General features: G+C 34.3%; 1 protein-coding gene across 1 annotated transcript; it reads right to left on the bottom strand.

The window, feature by feature from the left end:
- Positions 1-1,161: 1,161 nt before the first annotated feature.
- LOC105324749 (snake venom 5'-nucleotidase) lies at positions 1,162-12,450 on the bottom strand. The gene is made up of 9 exons (XM_034475403.2): positions 11,968-12,450; positions 7,677-7,890; positions 4,334-4,516; positions 3,517-3,714; positions 2,975-3,100; positions 2,731-2,850; positions 2,395-2,550; positions 1,871-2,074; positions 1,162-1,577 (listed from the first exon to the last, which is right to left on the bottom strand). Exons 1-9 carry the CDS (start codon positions 12,298-12,300, stop codon positions 1,384-1,386), a joined length of 1,728 nt encoding a protein of 575 aa, XP_034331294.2. The 5' UTR covers positions 12,301-12,450; the 3' UTR covers positions 1,162-1,383.
- Positions 12,451-15,298: the final 2,848 nt, after the last annotated feature.

Raw genomic sequence — 15,298 nt, 5'->3', positions numbered from 1 at the left:
AGCAACCCAATGTTTATACATGTATTTTTTACCACGTGTAGAGTGGTTGAACATGATCGAAAACCCTGTTCTGAATATCTTCGTTCAGTTTAAATAATCGCTAGATTATGAAATAAGACATAAATCTTAATAGGTTTTCATGTTTTAACATGATTCAAAGTAGGATATGATATAAAAAACGATCAGTACTAGTCTTAAGTATTTTGAGAATATTATCCGAACACTTATACTTCGCTCTAAATTTCACAGGAACTGAACAAATCTCGGGGAAGTCTCGTTAACTTTTATTTGAGCACCTCTGGATTTATTACATACTTAGCAACGTTAAAAAAGATTCGCCGCTGGAGTGACATTATTGACATGGAAAAAAGCTGAAGATAGGGACAAAAATGTCAGAAGTGCAGAAAAAAATAACCTACAAGTGGCGATTTATACAGTACTTGTCCACACTTAGATTGTCTCTTTTCATTTAAAAGACAGTGAACAAGTAAAACAAAACAAATAACAAAAACTAACAGAAATAAAAAAAACAGAAAGAAAATACACACAAATAACAATAAAAAAAACACAGAACCAAACCAAACTAACAAACTTAAATGTGGTCACAATTAGTAAGAATTATAGTTTCATGTTTGACGTTTTCGTGCAACAAGTTCCAGTTGAGTGTATTACCAGTAAATACAGCTTTAGTAGCTTAGAAGAGTGTATGTGCCTTGGAGCTGCTCATGCATCTTCGTAGAATTTATTAGATCACATGCATTCAACATGATTGAAATATAAATTACGTATTTTTAATTACTGAATAATTATTTTTCAAACGATGTTAATACTGGTAATGTTAAAAATTCAATTTTTAATCCCCCTTTTAATACATACCTTTTTCAAGTGACCAGTATATGTATTATAACATGTGTATATTAATTGTATATGTCTATGAGCTGTACAGCTGTTGACTAATAAACAATACAATGACGGAAGATATCAAAGATAACGTTGTTAATTGCTAGTAAACAGAAATCCGCGGACCTGGCAAGATTACGCTCGGACGATCACGTCAATCAAATTGGGTGCTATTGTTTCAAACTTGATTGACAAGCGGCATCTTTTTGAAGTTTGTACAGGTAAAAAAGGGGGCGTTTGTAAAATGTTCGGCCTTTAAGTTAACACTGACCTGAAGGACCCACTTGGACACTACAATATACTGAGTTTAAAGTCACATGTTGCAATTATCAGAGGGATCGGAATCACACAACGAAATGACCCTTTATACAGTGAATCAATACCATTTTTATTGCCTCCATTTGAATTTCAGGAGCATACACGTATTCAATGGCTAAATAAAGGAATCTACTTAAGAATGATTTTTAATGAAACTCAAAGATGTCACACATCAGAGTAAAGCTTTTGAATAATATATACTATTAACCATAACTGGAAAAAATTAATTTTCAGCATGTCGCCACTGTTTGTGCCGCACGTGTAACTGTCACCCACGAACTCTATCCTGTTCTCTCTAGCTGTGTAAAGTGGACTGAAGTCTCTCACGTAGTCGGCAAGCGTGTCTGTCTCCAGTTTACCTAATCAAAACAAAAAAAGAATCAATATCAACATACAAAATTAATGTGAAAAATTATATACTGTAAACAAACAAAAAATTTCATGTACATTGTTCTGCGGTAAATGATTTTTTTTATACAAGTTGGCGTATTTCAGAATGTTCCTATTCCTATCCCATATATCGTTGTAATTAATTTTGCGGAAGCTGCTTTCCGCCGTAAACCGAAATATTAATATACTCAGTGCATTTTTATATTGATCTAAGTTACCCTGTTCAGTTTCAGACAGACAGAAATGAACCTTTAGACCTTACCCACAATGTGGCCCTGTTTGGCGTGGTCTTTGATCACAGAGTAGCCGTCTCCGCCGGTCAGTAGAAAGTTGGACAGTATGATGCCGTACATCTTATTGTTATCTAGTAATTTGTATTCCGGAATATCACAATCCGCGCACAGGACTTTGACTTCTACAACCCTTTGATTTACGGGCTTGTTAATATTGTATTTAATCCGCAATCCTGAAATAAGGGATTTTTCTCAGATTTTTAGATTGAAAATTTAAAAAATTTAAAAACATGAAGAATGTTGAACGAATTAAAAAATCACACACTGTGCCAGACAATTATGCCAGTGCAAAGGTGGCATTTTTGCACCCATCCAAAATGCAGGTGCCATTGAAGAATCAAACCAGAAAACAATAGGTCGGGCATTGGTTACTTTGGATGGACAAACTGCCGTAATTCATACCTAACGAATTTGATAAAAATGTAAAAATATTTAAAATATTTTAGCCGACATTGTGAAAAAAACAGTTAACTATACTGTAGTGCCTGTGTACCAGAGACTTGGAGAAAACCTCCATCCGGGTAACTTTCGTTGTAGGATGCGGCACTGTGCTCAAGTGCTTGACGTAAATACCGGCCCTGGAGTTGAATCGTGTCTATGGTATTCCGGAACGGCTGAACTTCGTATAATTTTCCTAGAAGTATCTGGCCTGAAAGTGTACATCAATCAAACTGATTTATCTAAAAAGTGAATGTAAATGTACCTATACCTTAGAACAATGAATCTAAAAAAGTATTTTAAAAGATTCCATAATTTGATAGCGGGTTATCATTTTTAATTATTAAATTTTGAAGTCGATAGAATTTTAATCACCTATTGAATGATTTACCTCTGTCTATAGACGCCCGAATTGAGCCAGCGTTGACAAGCGAGATATAAACCCTCGTACCATTTATGTCGTCTGCGTCTTTTAAGTTTTGGTAGACAAATCCATCCGCAATCGCATTTCCTTTCAAAATCGAAACGCTTGATATCATTAAAGAAGAAGATGAAGAAGAACAACCAAGCAACAACAACAACACCAACAGAACAACAACAACAAAGAGTATTGGAATTGTAAAATTAATACATACCCAAATTGCACTCTCTCAGTCTGCATGTGTGTCCATCTAAAGTAACCAATGCCCGCCCTATTGTTTTCTGGTTTGATTCTTCAATGGCACTGTATAGAAGATCTATCTTGCCCTTTAGATCTGTATCTAAGTAATAGATTCATCGCATTAGAAATAATTTAACGACCGATATGACAAGCATCGTCATTGTCGCTGATGTCTTTAAATCAAACTCTTATGTCTACTAATCAAATTATGAAGAAAAAAACACGTAGAAGATCTTCCGCATTTGATTTCATTGTAAAGTGTTAGAGCTTTTAAATCCTTTCATCATGCATGTAACATGCATACGTCATCAATCTATAACAGTAAAAACCATGTCTACATTCTTCCCCAAAAACCTGATGTTGTAATGCCATCAATTTGTCAGAGTGGTGAGCGTTTCCTCGCGCTAAGGTTTATCATCACGGTAATCGTGATCACATAAATGTAAGAACATAAAGGAACTATATTCCAAAAAATTTATTGAATTAATTTGACTGTCGTGTTTAAGATCAAAATACCTTTTGGTATCGAACTATTCAATAAAATGGGATTTCCACCAAAAGTTATAATTTTTCCGTTATCATCGAACTTCACTTGTAGAAAGCCTAGATACTTTCCGAAGGCGTAATCTTGGACCACCAGGGTTTGGTCTCCCCCGGACTTCTGGACTACGTGAGGATATTCTCCTACTGGCTTGTCATTGGACGGTGGAGTCCCTGAAGAAAAGGTAAACCCAAATTTTGATTTTTATAATAATCTTTTTTAAAACTCTATATTTTTATGACATCACTTTGTTGGAAGAAAATAAAAATCGTTAAAGAAAGAGATTCGAAAAAAAGATGTCAATTACTAGTACATATATTTTGTTTTGGTTAGTACATATTCAAATCGTTTACACCAACATGTACATGCGCAATACGTAGGTGGCATCTTTTGCCTGAATGGAATTTAAGATAGATAAGTATAATCCTTTGAGGCCCCTTCATCTGATAGAGAGCCATGTAAGCTAATAGAATATATCTTGCTTGTTTTGAGTGAAGACTTGCAAAATTTACAGGTAGAAAAAAAAACATTACATGTAACGCATAGATGTGCATGTATTCTTTATAGATCTCTAATTACCTATCGCAACGAATAACAATATCGTTGTTGAATCCTTCAGTAATGAGGAAAACACCAAACAAATTACAGAAAATCTGCGTTAATATTCTTACGGTAAGATGATGCGAGATTCACTCTAAACATCCCCTTATCTTTTCTCCATCATGATTCGACTGATAATATCCTGTTCATATTTTAGATACTAGTAATACTTCGGTGATTTTTATTACTAACCTGTATATAGAAACGTGTTTGTATGACCGCCTACTACGATGTCAACATCAGCGATCTCTGCTACTCTCTTGTCTACTTCAAATCCCGCGTGTCCAAGGGCGATAATCTTATTGATGCCCTGACTGGTAAGCTTTTGGACCTCTGTGCGCACGGAAGTGACTTCATCGTTGAAGATTAAAGACTCTGAAACAAATGGTGTGCAATTTAAGTATTATTGGATCACATTGTTATTTTTTTAATACAATATAGGATGTTATAAACCAAGTTTGCCTTTCCATTTAAAGATCAGATCTGAAATAAATTTTGCTATGTGTCAAAATGAACTAATTTGGTTGGATAGTACGTAAAAAAAGGAATGCATATCAAATAGGGTTTTTTTTTTCGAGATATAAAAACAACATGCGTTATAATATATGTAAATAGAGCACATGAGCTGTACAAGTACTGGTTTAAAATTTATTCGCTCCCGCTTTTAAATCATTTTACTCAGTATAGCAGCAGGCGAATTTGAGACTGGGCGAACTCAAAATGACTTTCAAACTAATGTGTGAGACATTTGTATAGTTTTTTATACATCTTTTTCATTATTTGTGCATTTCATTGATAAAAGTCCAAAATATCTTTATGCCGAATTCCTGCAAATAAGTATCACATCTGAATATGCCGCTTACAGTTTTTTTTAGTATTTTCCATCTATTGACGAGAATTAGAAAATCATATTTATTTCATCATTGACCATCCAGAACTTATATACTGATTCACTTCCATTAAACCAGATATTATTACATGCACATACAATACATGTATATTTACAAAAGGGTTTTATTTTAAAAAGATTGGTGAGCTAGCGCTGTAGCCATCATAAAACACAAAAGCAGATATCTTAAACATCGGTTTAAATTTCTGAATCGATATATTAACAATAGGAAGGCACAGTGGTGTACTGGAATTGTGCTAAAGTGGGGTCTCAATTTAGAATCGTGAATCTAGAGTGGGCTACACATCGGCAATGGCATAGCTCAATCATTATACATGTATCTACTGCAATTTCAATTTCGATGTGAAAATTTTTAGGAACCATTGGTACTGTTTTGTAGTAATCGTATCTTCTCGGGCCTTTCCGGCAGGCTCGGAAAACACATCCGAAGTTGTTTTCCGAGCTTGAAGGTAGTTATAAGATAAAGCTAGCTATTTATCATACCGGTAATATTTCATATACATTCGCATTTTAACACCTTATATTTTAACATTTACATTAAAATACAAAACTTCATGTTAAGATTATAAAACAAAATTCAAATGGTACAGTTTATCTACAGTAGTACAGTATTCCCAGAACCCCCTACTATGGAGTCGAACATGCGTATTCCCGTGAAAAAGACTAACATTATGATAGATGCTAGCGCTCGAGAACGCTAGCAATATCTTCCATTGTGCGTGCACAAACCTGTGAAAGAAATGCAACTGAAAATATGACACATTGACACATTATCATTTTTCACTCTATAAAATCACAGGAACGAAAACAGATATTGTTACATAATTTGCAGACCATTCAGCTTCTTTATCTCAAACTGAACACTGCAATTTCATTAAATACATGTAACTATTAAAGCCACGTCACATTTTAAAAATCCTCTGGTATATTTTGACCATATTTACATTTTCCAGTGTCTTTGTCGGTAATTTTGTCATGTATAGGTCAATACATTGCCTTATCGACTATCTTTTCATGCAATATTTAATCTACAATTAATGCTTAAAGTTATATAAGTAATATGTTTTACGGTGTGGCCGTTGGGGCGAGCGCAGCATGTGATCAAAAGAGAAATTATGATAAATCAATAAAAGTAGCAACGTAACGTAAATGAAAACCTATTTTTTCAGTAATTTTTCATTATTCATTATTTATTAGATTTTTTATTTCATAAATTATCTTTTTTTTAATTTACGTATAAAAATTGGCTGATCATATAAGGGAGTTGACACCCCCACCCCCCCCCCTCCCTTTGAGAGCTTGTAATAAATGGAGTGGAAATAAGGATACCATTGAGCAGCTAAAGAGCTAAAGGCATACTACGCACTCCCTTTTCCTCGCCGCGGATTAGAATTTTCCTGATTTTGATTTTTTTTTTCTTTTTGCTTGTGAAGATTTTTTGAATGAGGCTGTCACGTCCCCTTTTAAAAAACGTTCCTGGAAATTACTGTGAATATAATGAATAAATTATATGTGAGCATTCATCCAAATGAGAGCAAGTTACAGCTGTTTCCTATCTCTGAAGTAACGTCTCTATTCGTTAGCTCTGCAAGATTTTGAGAAGAATTTGGTATTTATATTTCAGCAGATTTCATTTAACTAATTAGAGTAATTTTCCCTTATTGTTACGTCAAAATCCGTCTGTCTTTTAAAAACTATCCTGAAAAAACAACTGCGCGAAATATACTGTTTTATTTACCTAAAAAGCATGATGTTCTTGAAATTACACATTTTATCTGTTTTTCAAAAAGATTTACTTTCAATTCTCGCTAGAAGTTGACAATCAATTCCATTTTTGGAATAGCATCATGGGTCGAAATTTACTGACGCCGAAAAATGTGTAATTAAGAAATTCATTGTGACGTCACTCGAAAGGACAAAAACTCATTTAGTCTTATGTGGTGGAATTACGTTGTGTCAGCAGTATATTTACAATGCATTAACAGTCTTTAATTGTTTTTGTCTTGTTCTCGTGAGAGTGTGAAATGGGAAACCATATTTACGGGGACCTGCTGGTAGGATAAAAACAGGACATTACTGGTCTGAGTTACTGACGCCAACAAAATCCGTTAAATCAATGTGCAACTAGTCCGAATTTTCTATTTACACACGCCTTGTTGGTAGAACTGGCTTCGCTTACTTTATATAATAGGTAATCATTTTTTTTTTATTACTATAAGGTGATCTAATCCGGTCAGGGCTGATCAATGCTATCATAAAGCCTTCGGTCTTTATTGAATTTGATCATTCCAGCCGTTCTTAAGGCCTAAAAAAAAGTTATGTGTTTAGTGTAACCCGACCTAACCTACAAAAATGCCCCGATCCTACCATTTTTAGATGTCTGTTTTTATCCGATAGTGAATTTTATATTATTTTTATTTAAAAATTCGTTTTTAAATATGACACAAACAAATAATTTTACGATTCGTGCAAAAAAAATTTGATAAAATATAAAAAAAAAAAATCCATACCTACCTAACCTAATTTTTTTATCAGTGTTACCCTAAACACACAATTTTTTATAGGCCTAATCACCTCAAAATACTCAAAGAATGATTATTTATTCCTTAATTGAATACAATGTACCTGGTGAAGAAATAATAGGAGTGTCTTTTGTCGTGTATCCCACAATTCCAATCTGCTGTCCGCCAACCAGGGCCACATGACTTTTAGCAACAAACGGAGAGATTGAGGGTTCCTTGGAAGTGTCGATGTTTGCGCTCAAAACCGGAAATTGCACGTCCTTGAGAAAAGGCAGGATGCCGTTGATTTTTAGATCAAACTCGTGATTTCCGAGCGCCTGTAAGATAATTCATCGTTAGGGTGCAGTTTATTTTTAAAAAGACACATCTGTATATATGTCATGTGCACACGTGCATTGTTTAATGTATACAATGTATTTATGGTTCTATAATTGTAATATGAGTAATTTTTGTTCGGAATCCTGCAATTAATGAATTGAATTATAACTATCTAGAAATTTTATATAAAAATTATTATATAAATCAGTCTTGGATTAAGCAGATTACGCTTTTTCATTAACTGCATGCTTACCGGGCTCCACCGTCACCAAAATTTTCAAATCCCTCAACTCATTCCTCAACTCAAATTCTTTAAAGGAAAGTGCATAAATTTGAGGTCAAATCTCAGATTTGAGGCTGAGTATTGACTTGAGGAAAGTTGGTGACGTCGGGGCCAGGTTATGTAAACACAGTTATAATTCAAGTAAAAACTATCTAGCCATTGAATTTAATCCTATAATATTTACCATATAAGCACCTAAATCATGCCTTATTTTTAAATGTAACATGTCATGGGTGAAATAGAACCATTTTAACAAGAGCTTAGACTTCGGGTAGTTGTGATAAACAGCAATGTGACGAAGGCCTGTGTATTTCATTGTCAGCCACTCAGCCATAGCTCTCTGAAATCAACAAGATTTGTCTGGCTTTTGAGCTAAGACTACACGCAATCGGTGCAAATTTTGCTTATTACCACGTACGCAAGAAATAGATAGCTACATGTACGTCCTAATGAAATTCCAAGGTATTGTTAAAATGGTTCTAAAGTTAACTTGAGCCTGTTTAGTCTAAGGCATCTAGATAACCTCCTCTTGTATGCCCTTACATGACTATCCCATTATTCACTAGAAATATATTTAAATAAGCTAGTCACGTGGTCATGTTCCCAGAAAGAGAGAGAGAGAGAGAGAGAGAGAGAGAGAGAGAGAGAGAGAGATCTTTAAAATTAAATATTAAATTGTATTTAGAACCAAAGAACTATAACATCTTGAAATGCATGGAAATATTTGTTACACGTATTCAAAATTAAACGGCTTTTAAAAAGATAAAAATACACCATCTTAAATTAAAAAATCGATTTTTTTTTCTACAATAAAAGCTTAAAATGATACATGTAGTTGTTTAGCGGCTTTCAAAGTTCGTTCCTCTGTCTAAGTTGAACAAACTGTTTACCTAGCTGAACGTCCTTTCAGCTCCATTTCACAGATCTTTTATTTTGAAAAGAGCAGGATGTACTCGTGTATACCGTGCATTTAAAGGGGCGTGGTCACGATTTTTGTTTACCGTTATGTTTCTTTTTATTTCTTTGTTTACAATGTTTCAGCAAGGAATGCCTGACCGTAAACCGAAATTTTATGTCTAGGTCACAATTAAATCGTCGGCTGCAGAAACATGATCACCCGACGCTGGTATCGGACGATGCAAAGCAGTTGCATTAATTTCTAGGACCACCGGTATATTCAGAAGTTTGAGTATTTATTAAGCGGTAAGTCGTCTCTCAATCATCAGACATTGAGCCTGTTTGATTTTGACGGTCGGCCGATCACATTACAATTTCGTAATTCAATGCTGAATATTAAACAGTGGACATTGCTTCGACTCATTGACGAACAAGTATTAATTTTAAAGGAATGATCCGCAATAATGATATATAGATAGCTAGAAGCAATCAACATATCAGTTTGATGTAAAATAATTTAAAAAGTGCTGTATTTTTACAAAATATAGAATATTTTGAATCTGTACACCATAATTTCATCATTATAAACAGTCAACAAATTTAATTTTGAAATAAATTTGAGGAAAGCAGTTCGTAAACTCCCCGTCTAGTTTTATATTTTTAACGTAATCATTAAATGTTAATGTATCTTCTTCTTCTTCAGAATACTGAGTAGGGCTCTTCAAAGAGCATTAACACGTATACAAAGAAAGAGAGTTGTATTAAAATAATTTAATGCGACTGAAAAACATTGAATGCCATCATAACTTGCTATTGAGGTCGTATTATAACGTAATGTTTATAAATCAAGCTGTCTTCCTAGCTACTATTATGCAACATCAATAGATCAAGGTCATTTCATAGAACATCTTCTTACGATCGAGATCAGTTCATCGAGGTCAACTGTATTACTGAATGAATCTTTCGAATGAAAATCTTACGCGTGAGACAAAATGTGCATTCTTGAATTAACAGGTCGAACTGTATTTAATGTATGTTTGCATCTCTTAAGGTAAATGAATTGAAATAAAACTGAGTAAAATGTTATATAAATACTAAACCAAAGCTTCAAGTTTTTAAAAGAACTACTTATGCAAGCGGAATGTGTGCGCACGTGGAAGCATTTGCCGGATGCTTCATATGGACACAACAGTGATCGATCGAAGCCGATCACAAAAAGACTGCAGCATTGGGTCATCCGTCTTGTCGCCGTTTATCGACGGATAGACGGTAGATGTTTAAACTAATCCGTAAACGGTCGGTCCTCGATCAGCCGATTTGTCAAAATCACCCACAAAGACCAGTCGACCCTCATAAATCGGTGTCTTCCAGCCGACATTTTAGAAAAAAATGCCGACCGACCTACGATGGATATTCAATTTGTCTACCGATGTTCGGACGATGATCGACGGACTATTCAAGGACTGTTTAAACTAAAGAAATATGCCAGCGAAACAGAAACAAATATTTCTTTTAAATGATAGCTAGATCGGCATGTGATTCCATTGGTCAGTTTCAATGTAAGATAACGTAAAAGCATTACAAGCAATAAACCTTATAAATAGGATATATCGCACCGTTTTGTTAATTTCCGAAATTGAAAGGAATGAATAAACTTAACCCTTAGATGGTAAAGCATACTTGCAATTAAAATTCTTACATATATGAAGAAAAAAGGATTTGAATATTAACTTTGTAACTGTATAAATGCTTAAATCTCAAGGCAAATGCATCAAAATAATTTTTTTTCAATAAATTTACATAAAATTCATGAAGATTTACACTAAGCTGTCACTGCATAGTAAACAAAGTAGTGCAACGCACAATGCATGTGCAAATTGTAAGTTTTGCCGGATGCCTCAAATGGACACAACTGTGATCGGCCGAAAAATCCCATTTTTGCCTTAAAACCATCGGCCATTTGTCTTTTTTTTTTTAATGTGACTTGGGTTTTGGTATCGTTTGTCGAGTTATTTGACTAAGTGAGATACAGAGCTAAAAACTCTTCTGTAAACAAAGCTCATGCCATGTTTTTGTTTAAATTTTAAATGTTGAATGTGACAACCTCTAGGAACTCGATGTTCAATAAGAATAAACAGAAAAATCAGCTTGAAACATGACTTTTACTGGTTTATTTAGTCAATGTATTCAAAAACATGGCAGGAGCCATGTTTTCTAATCAAAGAGTTTAACATGTGAGTTCTGGATATTGCTTATACATATAACTCTAAGACTGCTAATCAAATTTTGGTCGATCATTAAAGGTGCATTTTTAAAGCATTGTAGACAATAAAGATAGAAAATAAAAATTGATCCGACTCGTGACCATGCCCCTTTAAAGTCGGGTATTAATCTACTGAATTCAAAAAAAGTGCACGGCCTTTATTCTATTTTCGGGTGATTTCTTTATTAAAAACATTTATATTAGTGTGAAAAAACAATGTATACCTGTTAATACAATGTAATATCCCTGGTTGTAGTTAACGAAGTTTGTTATGATAAGCTTTTTTCAAGTTGTCTAAGTTCTTGTTACTTATCATTCAACAGATAATACAAAACATTTTTACTTTATCTTTGGTGGCATATTTCTACCCCTTCAAGCAAGATAATTATGTCTACATGCAAGTTATAAATCTTTAAAAAACCTGATTTTTATATGGGTAAAACACTCGTTACGCCTATATGTGGCGTCTTAGACGCAGGATGCAACATAATATATGACAAGATGCAACTTATGTTGGTATGCGACTTATGTATGTGAACATGCAAGTTATTTATGTTAACATGCAATATATTTATGTCAATATTCATTGGGTCTTTAACCAATTTTGTTTTATTTTGTTCATTTGGCACATACCATGAAGTCATATCCGAGTTCATTCATAGTGGTGGATGTTATATTCCCACCAAAATGATGAAACCAAAGAGTTCCCTGAAACTGGTCCCCGGCATCCAGTAATAGGGTGTTTGGAAACTGGTTCCTTATTTCCTGAACTTTCGTTTTCATCCGGGCGACTCCCCCGAAACAGTTCTTGTTAGTACACTGCCCACCGTAGCTATCCATTTCTTGCACACGTGCATGAACATCATTCGTATGAAGAACTGTCAAATCAAAATCCCCGTACGTAAACCAGACAAGGCACGATAAACCGTGAAATAATCCGTACAGTGTTACATGAAACCCCGCCATTTTTCGCCTTATTTAACACAAGTGTTTATGTCTTCTTGTCCCGAAAGTGTCTAAAAACGAGTTATTATTAATTCACTGAGGTGTGACACTGATATGGGTCACACAGTTTGGAGGGCGGATACGAAAGTGACACATGCCGTGACATATGTAGCTTATTCTCATTGAAGCGGAAAACGTCAAGATTAAAAATAAATATCAACTAAATGTATATTTAACGGGCGATTCGAATGCGAAAGGTGTTTTTATTTTTCTCTGAATAATGGAAAGTACATGGTGATGGATTCACGACGCTTTGGAGGAAGAATTGAGTAAAAGCATTTTTCAAAAAACAGAGAATGCCATTATATGATACATTTTCGCTTATACTCTACATTTCATTTTATACGAGGGTCAATCAAAAATACGAAGACTTTTGTCATAGCTATGTTACTTAACGTCATATCATTACTAAATTTGGTAGACATAATTAAGCAATAGTTTCAAACAATTTGCAAGAAAAAAAGTTAATAAATTCCTTTATTTCTAAGAATTATTTAGAATCTAATCCTGCAAATATGAGGTCACGGCGCACTGTCAAAATTTGTGTTAAGTCAACAATAAACCTTATAATGTTGAAAGTAATATCTCTTAAAACCAAATAATATTGAAACCTCAAATTAAGTTTTGTCTTGGTATTCTATGTTCCAAATAATGACGGGATATATTGTTTTGTCGAACAGATATTAGTAACTAAAGACAGATAGTCCTCTGGAATTGACTAAAAACATCGACGTCGCCGGACGTCACGGCGCAACGAGAGGTACAAACAAAATGAATTTAACCAAGGAAAAAGCCGACACAAGCTGTGAAAATGCTCAATGGTGCAAAAAATAAGTCAACTATTATTTGCAAGTTTGTGTTTAACTGTAATAAATTTTGTGGAGGTGGTGGTAATTGTATTTTGAATATAAAACAGTCGGAAAGAGAGTAGAATATCTGTAAATATTTGATCAAATAACAAGTAACGTCAACCGACGTTCAGGGTTATCCTTTAGTTACTGTGATTACTTATGATTCTCGAACAAATGTGTGCAAATAAGATATCAAGTGGTTCAGTGAAATTCTAAATTGTAAGGAGAAAGGCACAAGAGACTAAGCGTGATATAAAGATGGGGTATATCTATAAACTGTGCGTGTTAAATGTTGACGTCATGTTTTGAACGTTAACTTGCGCCGTGGTGACAAAACATGTCGTTTTTAAAAGGATAACAAAAATACCGTTTCATCAAATGGACTAAAACTTCGCATATCAATAACATAAGTGTTGGTGCACAGATTAATCTGGTAAGTATGGCTTTCATGAAAAATATATGATAGACAGCCACAGTCTTCGTATTTTTTAATTGACCCTCGTATTTATACATCTCATATGGAGAAATCACTTACACTTTATTCATGAGCTAAATGCCACGTGACACTGATCTCATTAATATTCATGTCTTCAAATTGTCTCCCCTAGGAATGAAAATTACATACCTTTTATGTATGAAATTTGTGTGATTACGTCAAAACTTTAATTTTTTAGAATGAGAACATGTGTTGGGGCAATGCATAAATTATATGTGTATGTTTTTGTCACCACAATCAGTGATTCACGCTTCAAATTCACTTTGAATGCCTCTCTATCCAACCATTATAGATAATCTAATAATAGGACTATTATTACGGGGCGCTCTCTCCCGTATAGGACTAATACTGGGCCAACCGTGAGCTTATTCTCTTGTTGTCGGACCCAGCCTCATAAAACCTCCAACAAGCCAACAAGCGTTTTAGTATTCAGAGTTTTATATAGACTTTACATGAAATATACTTTTACGTGAGTTTGGTATGCATCAGCACCGAAGGTCTGATTCCAACTGACTATAGTTTACAATTCCGAATAATATATAATGAGCAATGGAATAACACAATAAAGGATTAACATAATAAATACAGATATAAGTAAATCAATTATCAAACAGCTATTGAGTAACTGGGGACATTTTAGCAGCATGTACATAAAAGGATTAATAAGATGAAAGAAGCTTAAGTGTCAATAAACATAAACAGAAGTCAATTAAAAGATAAGCTGTCCATCACTGAATGTGCCTCAGGTGGGATTAATGCTGCGCGGAATTTATAACGTTTATAAAACAGTTGTCGAAATACATGAAAAGTTTTTGTAACAATTAACACAAAGTCCGAAAAAGTTAATTTACACAATAATTAAAAATAGTCCGAAAGATTGAATTTCACACCGTGACAATTGCTTCGCGTCCGCGTAAAACACGTCCTCGTGTTTTGAATTTTTTTTTTATCATCGACGGTAGCCGCGTTGTTGTCTTCTTTGCTGCCTGTGTGGTTGAAATTGGCGGTCAAGTTGTTTATCATGCAACACGGCTTCTAGATGTTCGTTATCACATTCCAATACCCAAATGGTCTGCAGCAGGGCGTTGTTTTGTTCCCTCAGCTGTTTGATTGTATCGTCAGCCTCTGTCTGAATTTTCATTACATATTGAGAATGTTCACTCCCGATATCTTTTAGTTTCCTCTGCATTAAATCCATGAGTACTTTATCACCGTGTGCCTCTGCTTCAAATTTTTGTATTTTCTTCACATAAATATCAATGTCAGAACGTTTCGAGTTTTCTTGGAGCTTTGTTCTCAAATCCGTATTTTCACTTTGAAGTCTTGCGTTCTCAGATTTAGCACGTTGTAGATATTCAGCCATACTCTTCGTAAGTAGATCGGACATGCGTAGCTGAATCTTAATGTTGTGTAGCTCAGTTCGTAGAATACTTGAGGTATCAAACAAAGAATGAAATTGATTGTTACGAATTGAATTAAACGGCAATTCTCTCAAAGTACGTTTGTTTTCAAGATATTTGCACAGTCGTTTCATGTCTCGCGTCTTTTTACGACCCAAAACTGCTTCCTTTTCAACACATTTTGTTGGTTTCTTCATCTGTGTTAAACACAT

Source organism: Magallana gigas, chromosome 9, assembly GCF_963853765.1.
Source record: "Magallana gigas chromosome 9, xbMagGiga1.1, whole genome shotgun sequence".
Taxonomy (NCBI): Eukaryota; Metazoa; Mollusca; class Bivalvia; order Ostreida; family Ostreidae; genus Magallana; species Magallana gigas.
This window is presented reverse-complemented; position numbering and strand designations above follow the sequence as displayed.

Bases quoted from the DNA above. Each gene is read 5' to 3' on its own strand.
- LOC105324749 (XM_034475403.2), bottom strand. From the start codon at position 12,300: ATGGCGGGGTTTCATGTAACACTGTACGGATTATTTCACGGTTTATCG. The intron at 7,891-11,967 runs GTATGTGCCAAA...ATTATCTTACAG, and splicing joins AACTCGGATATGACTTCATG to GCGCTCGGAAATCACGAGTT. The intron at 2,851-2,974 runs GTATGTATTAAT...CGATTTTGAAAG, and splicing joins ACTGAGAGAGTGCAATTTGG to GAAATGCGATTGCGGATGGA.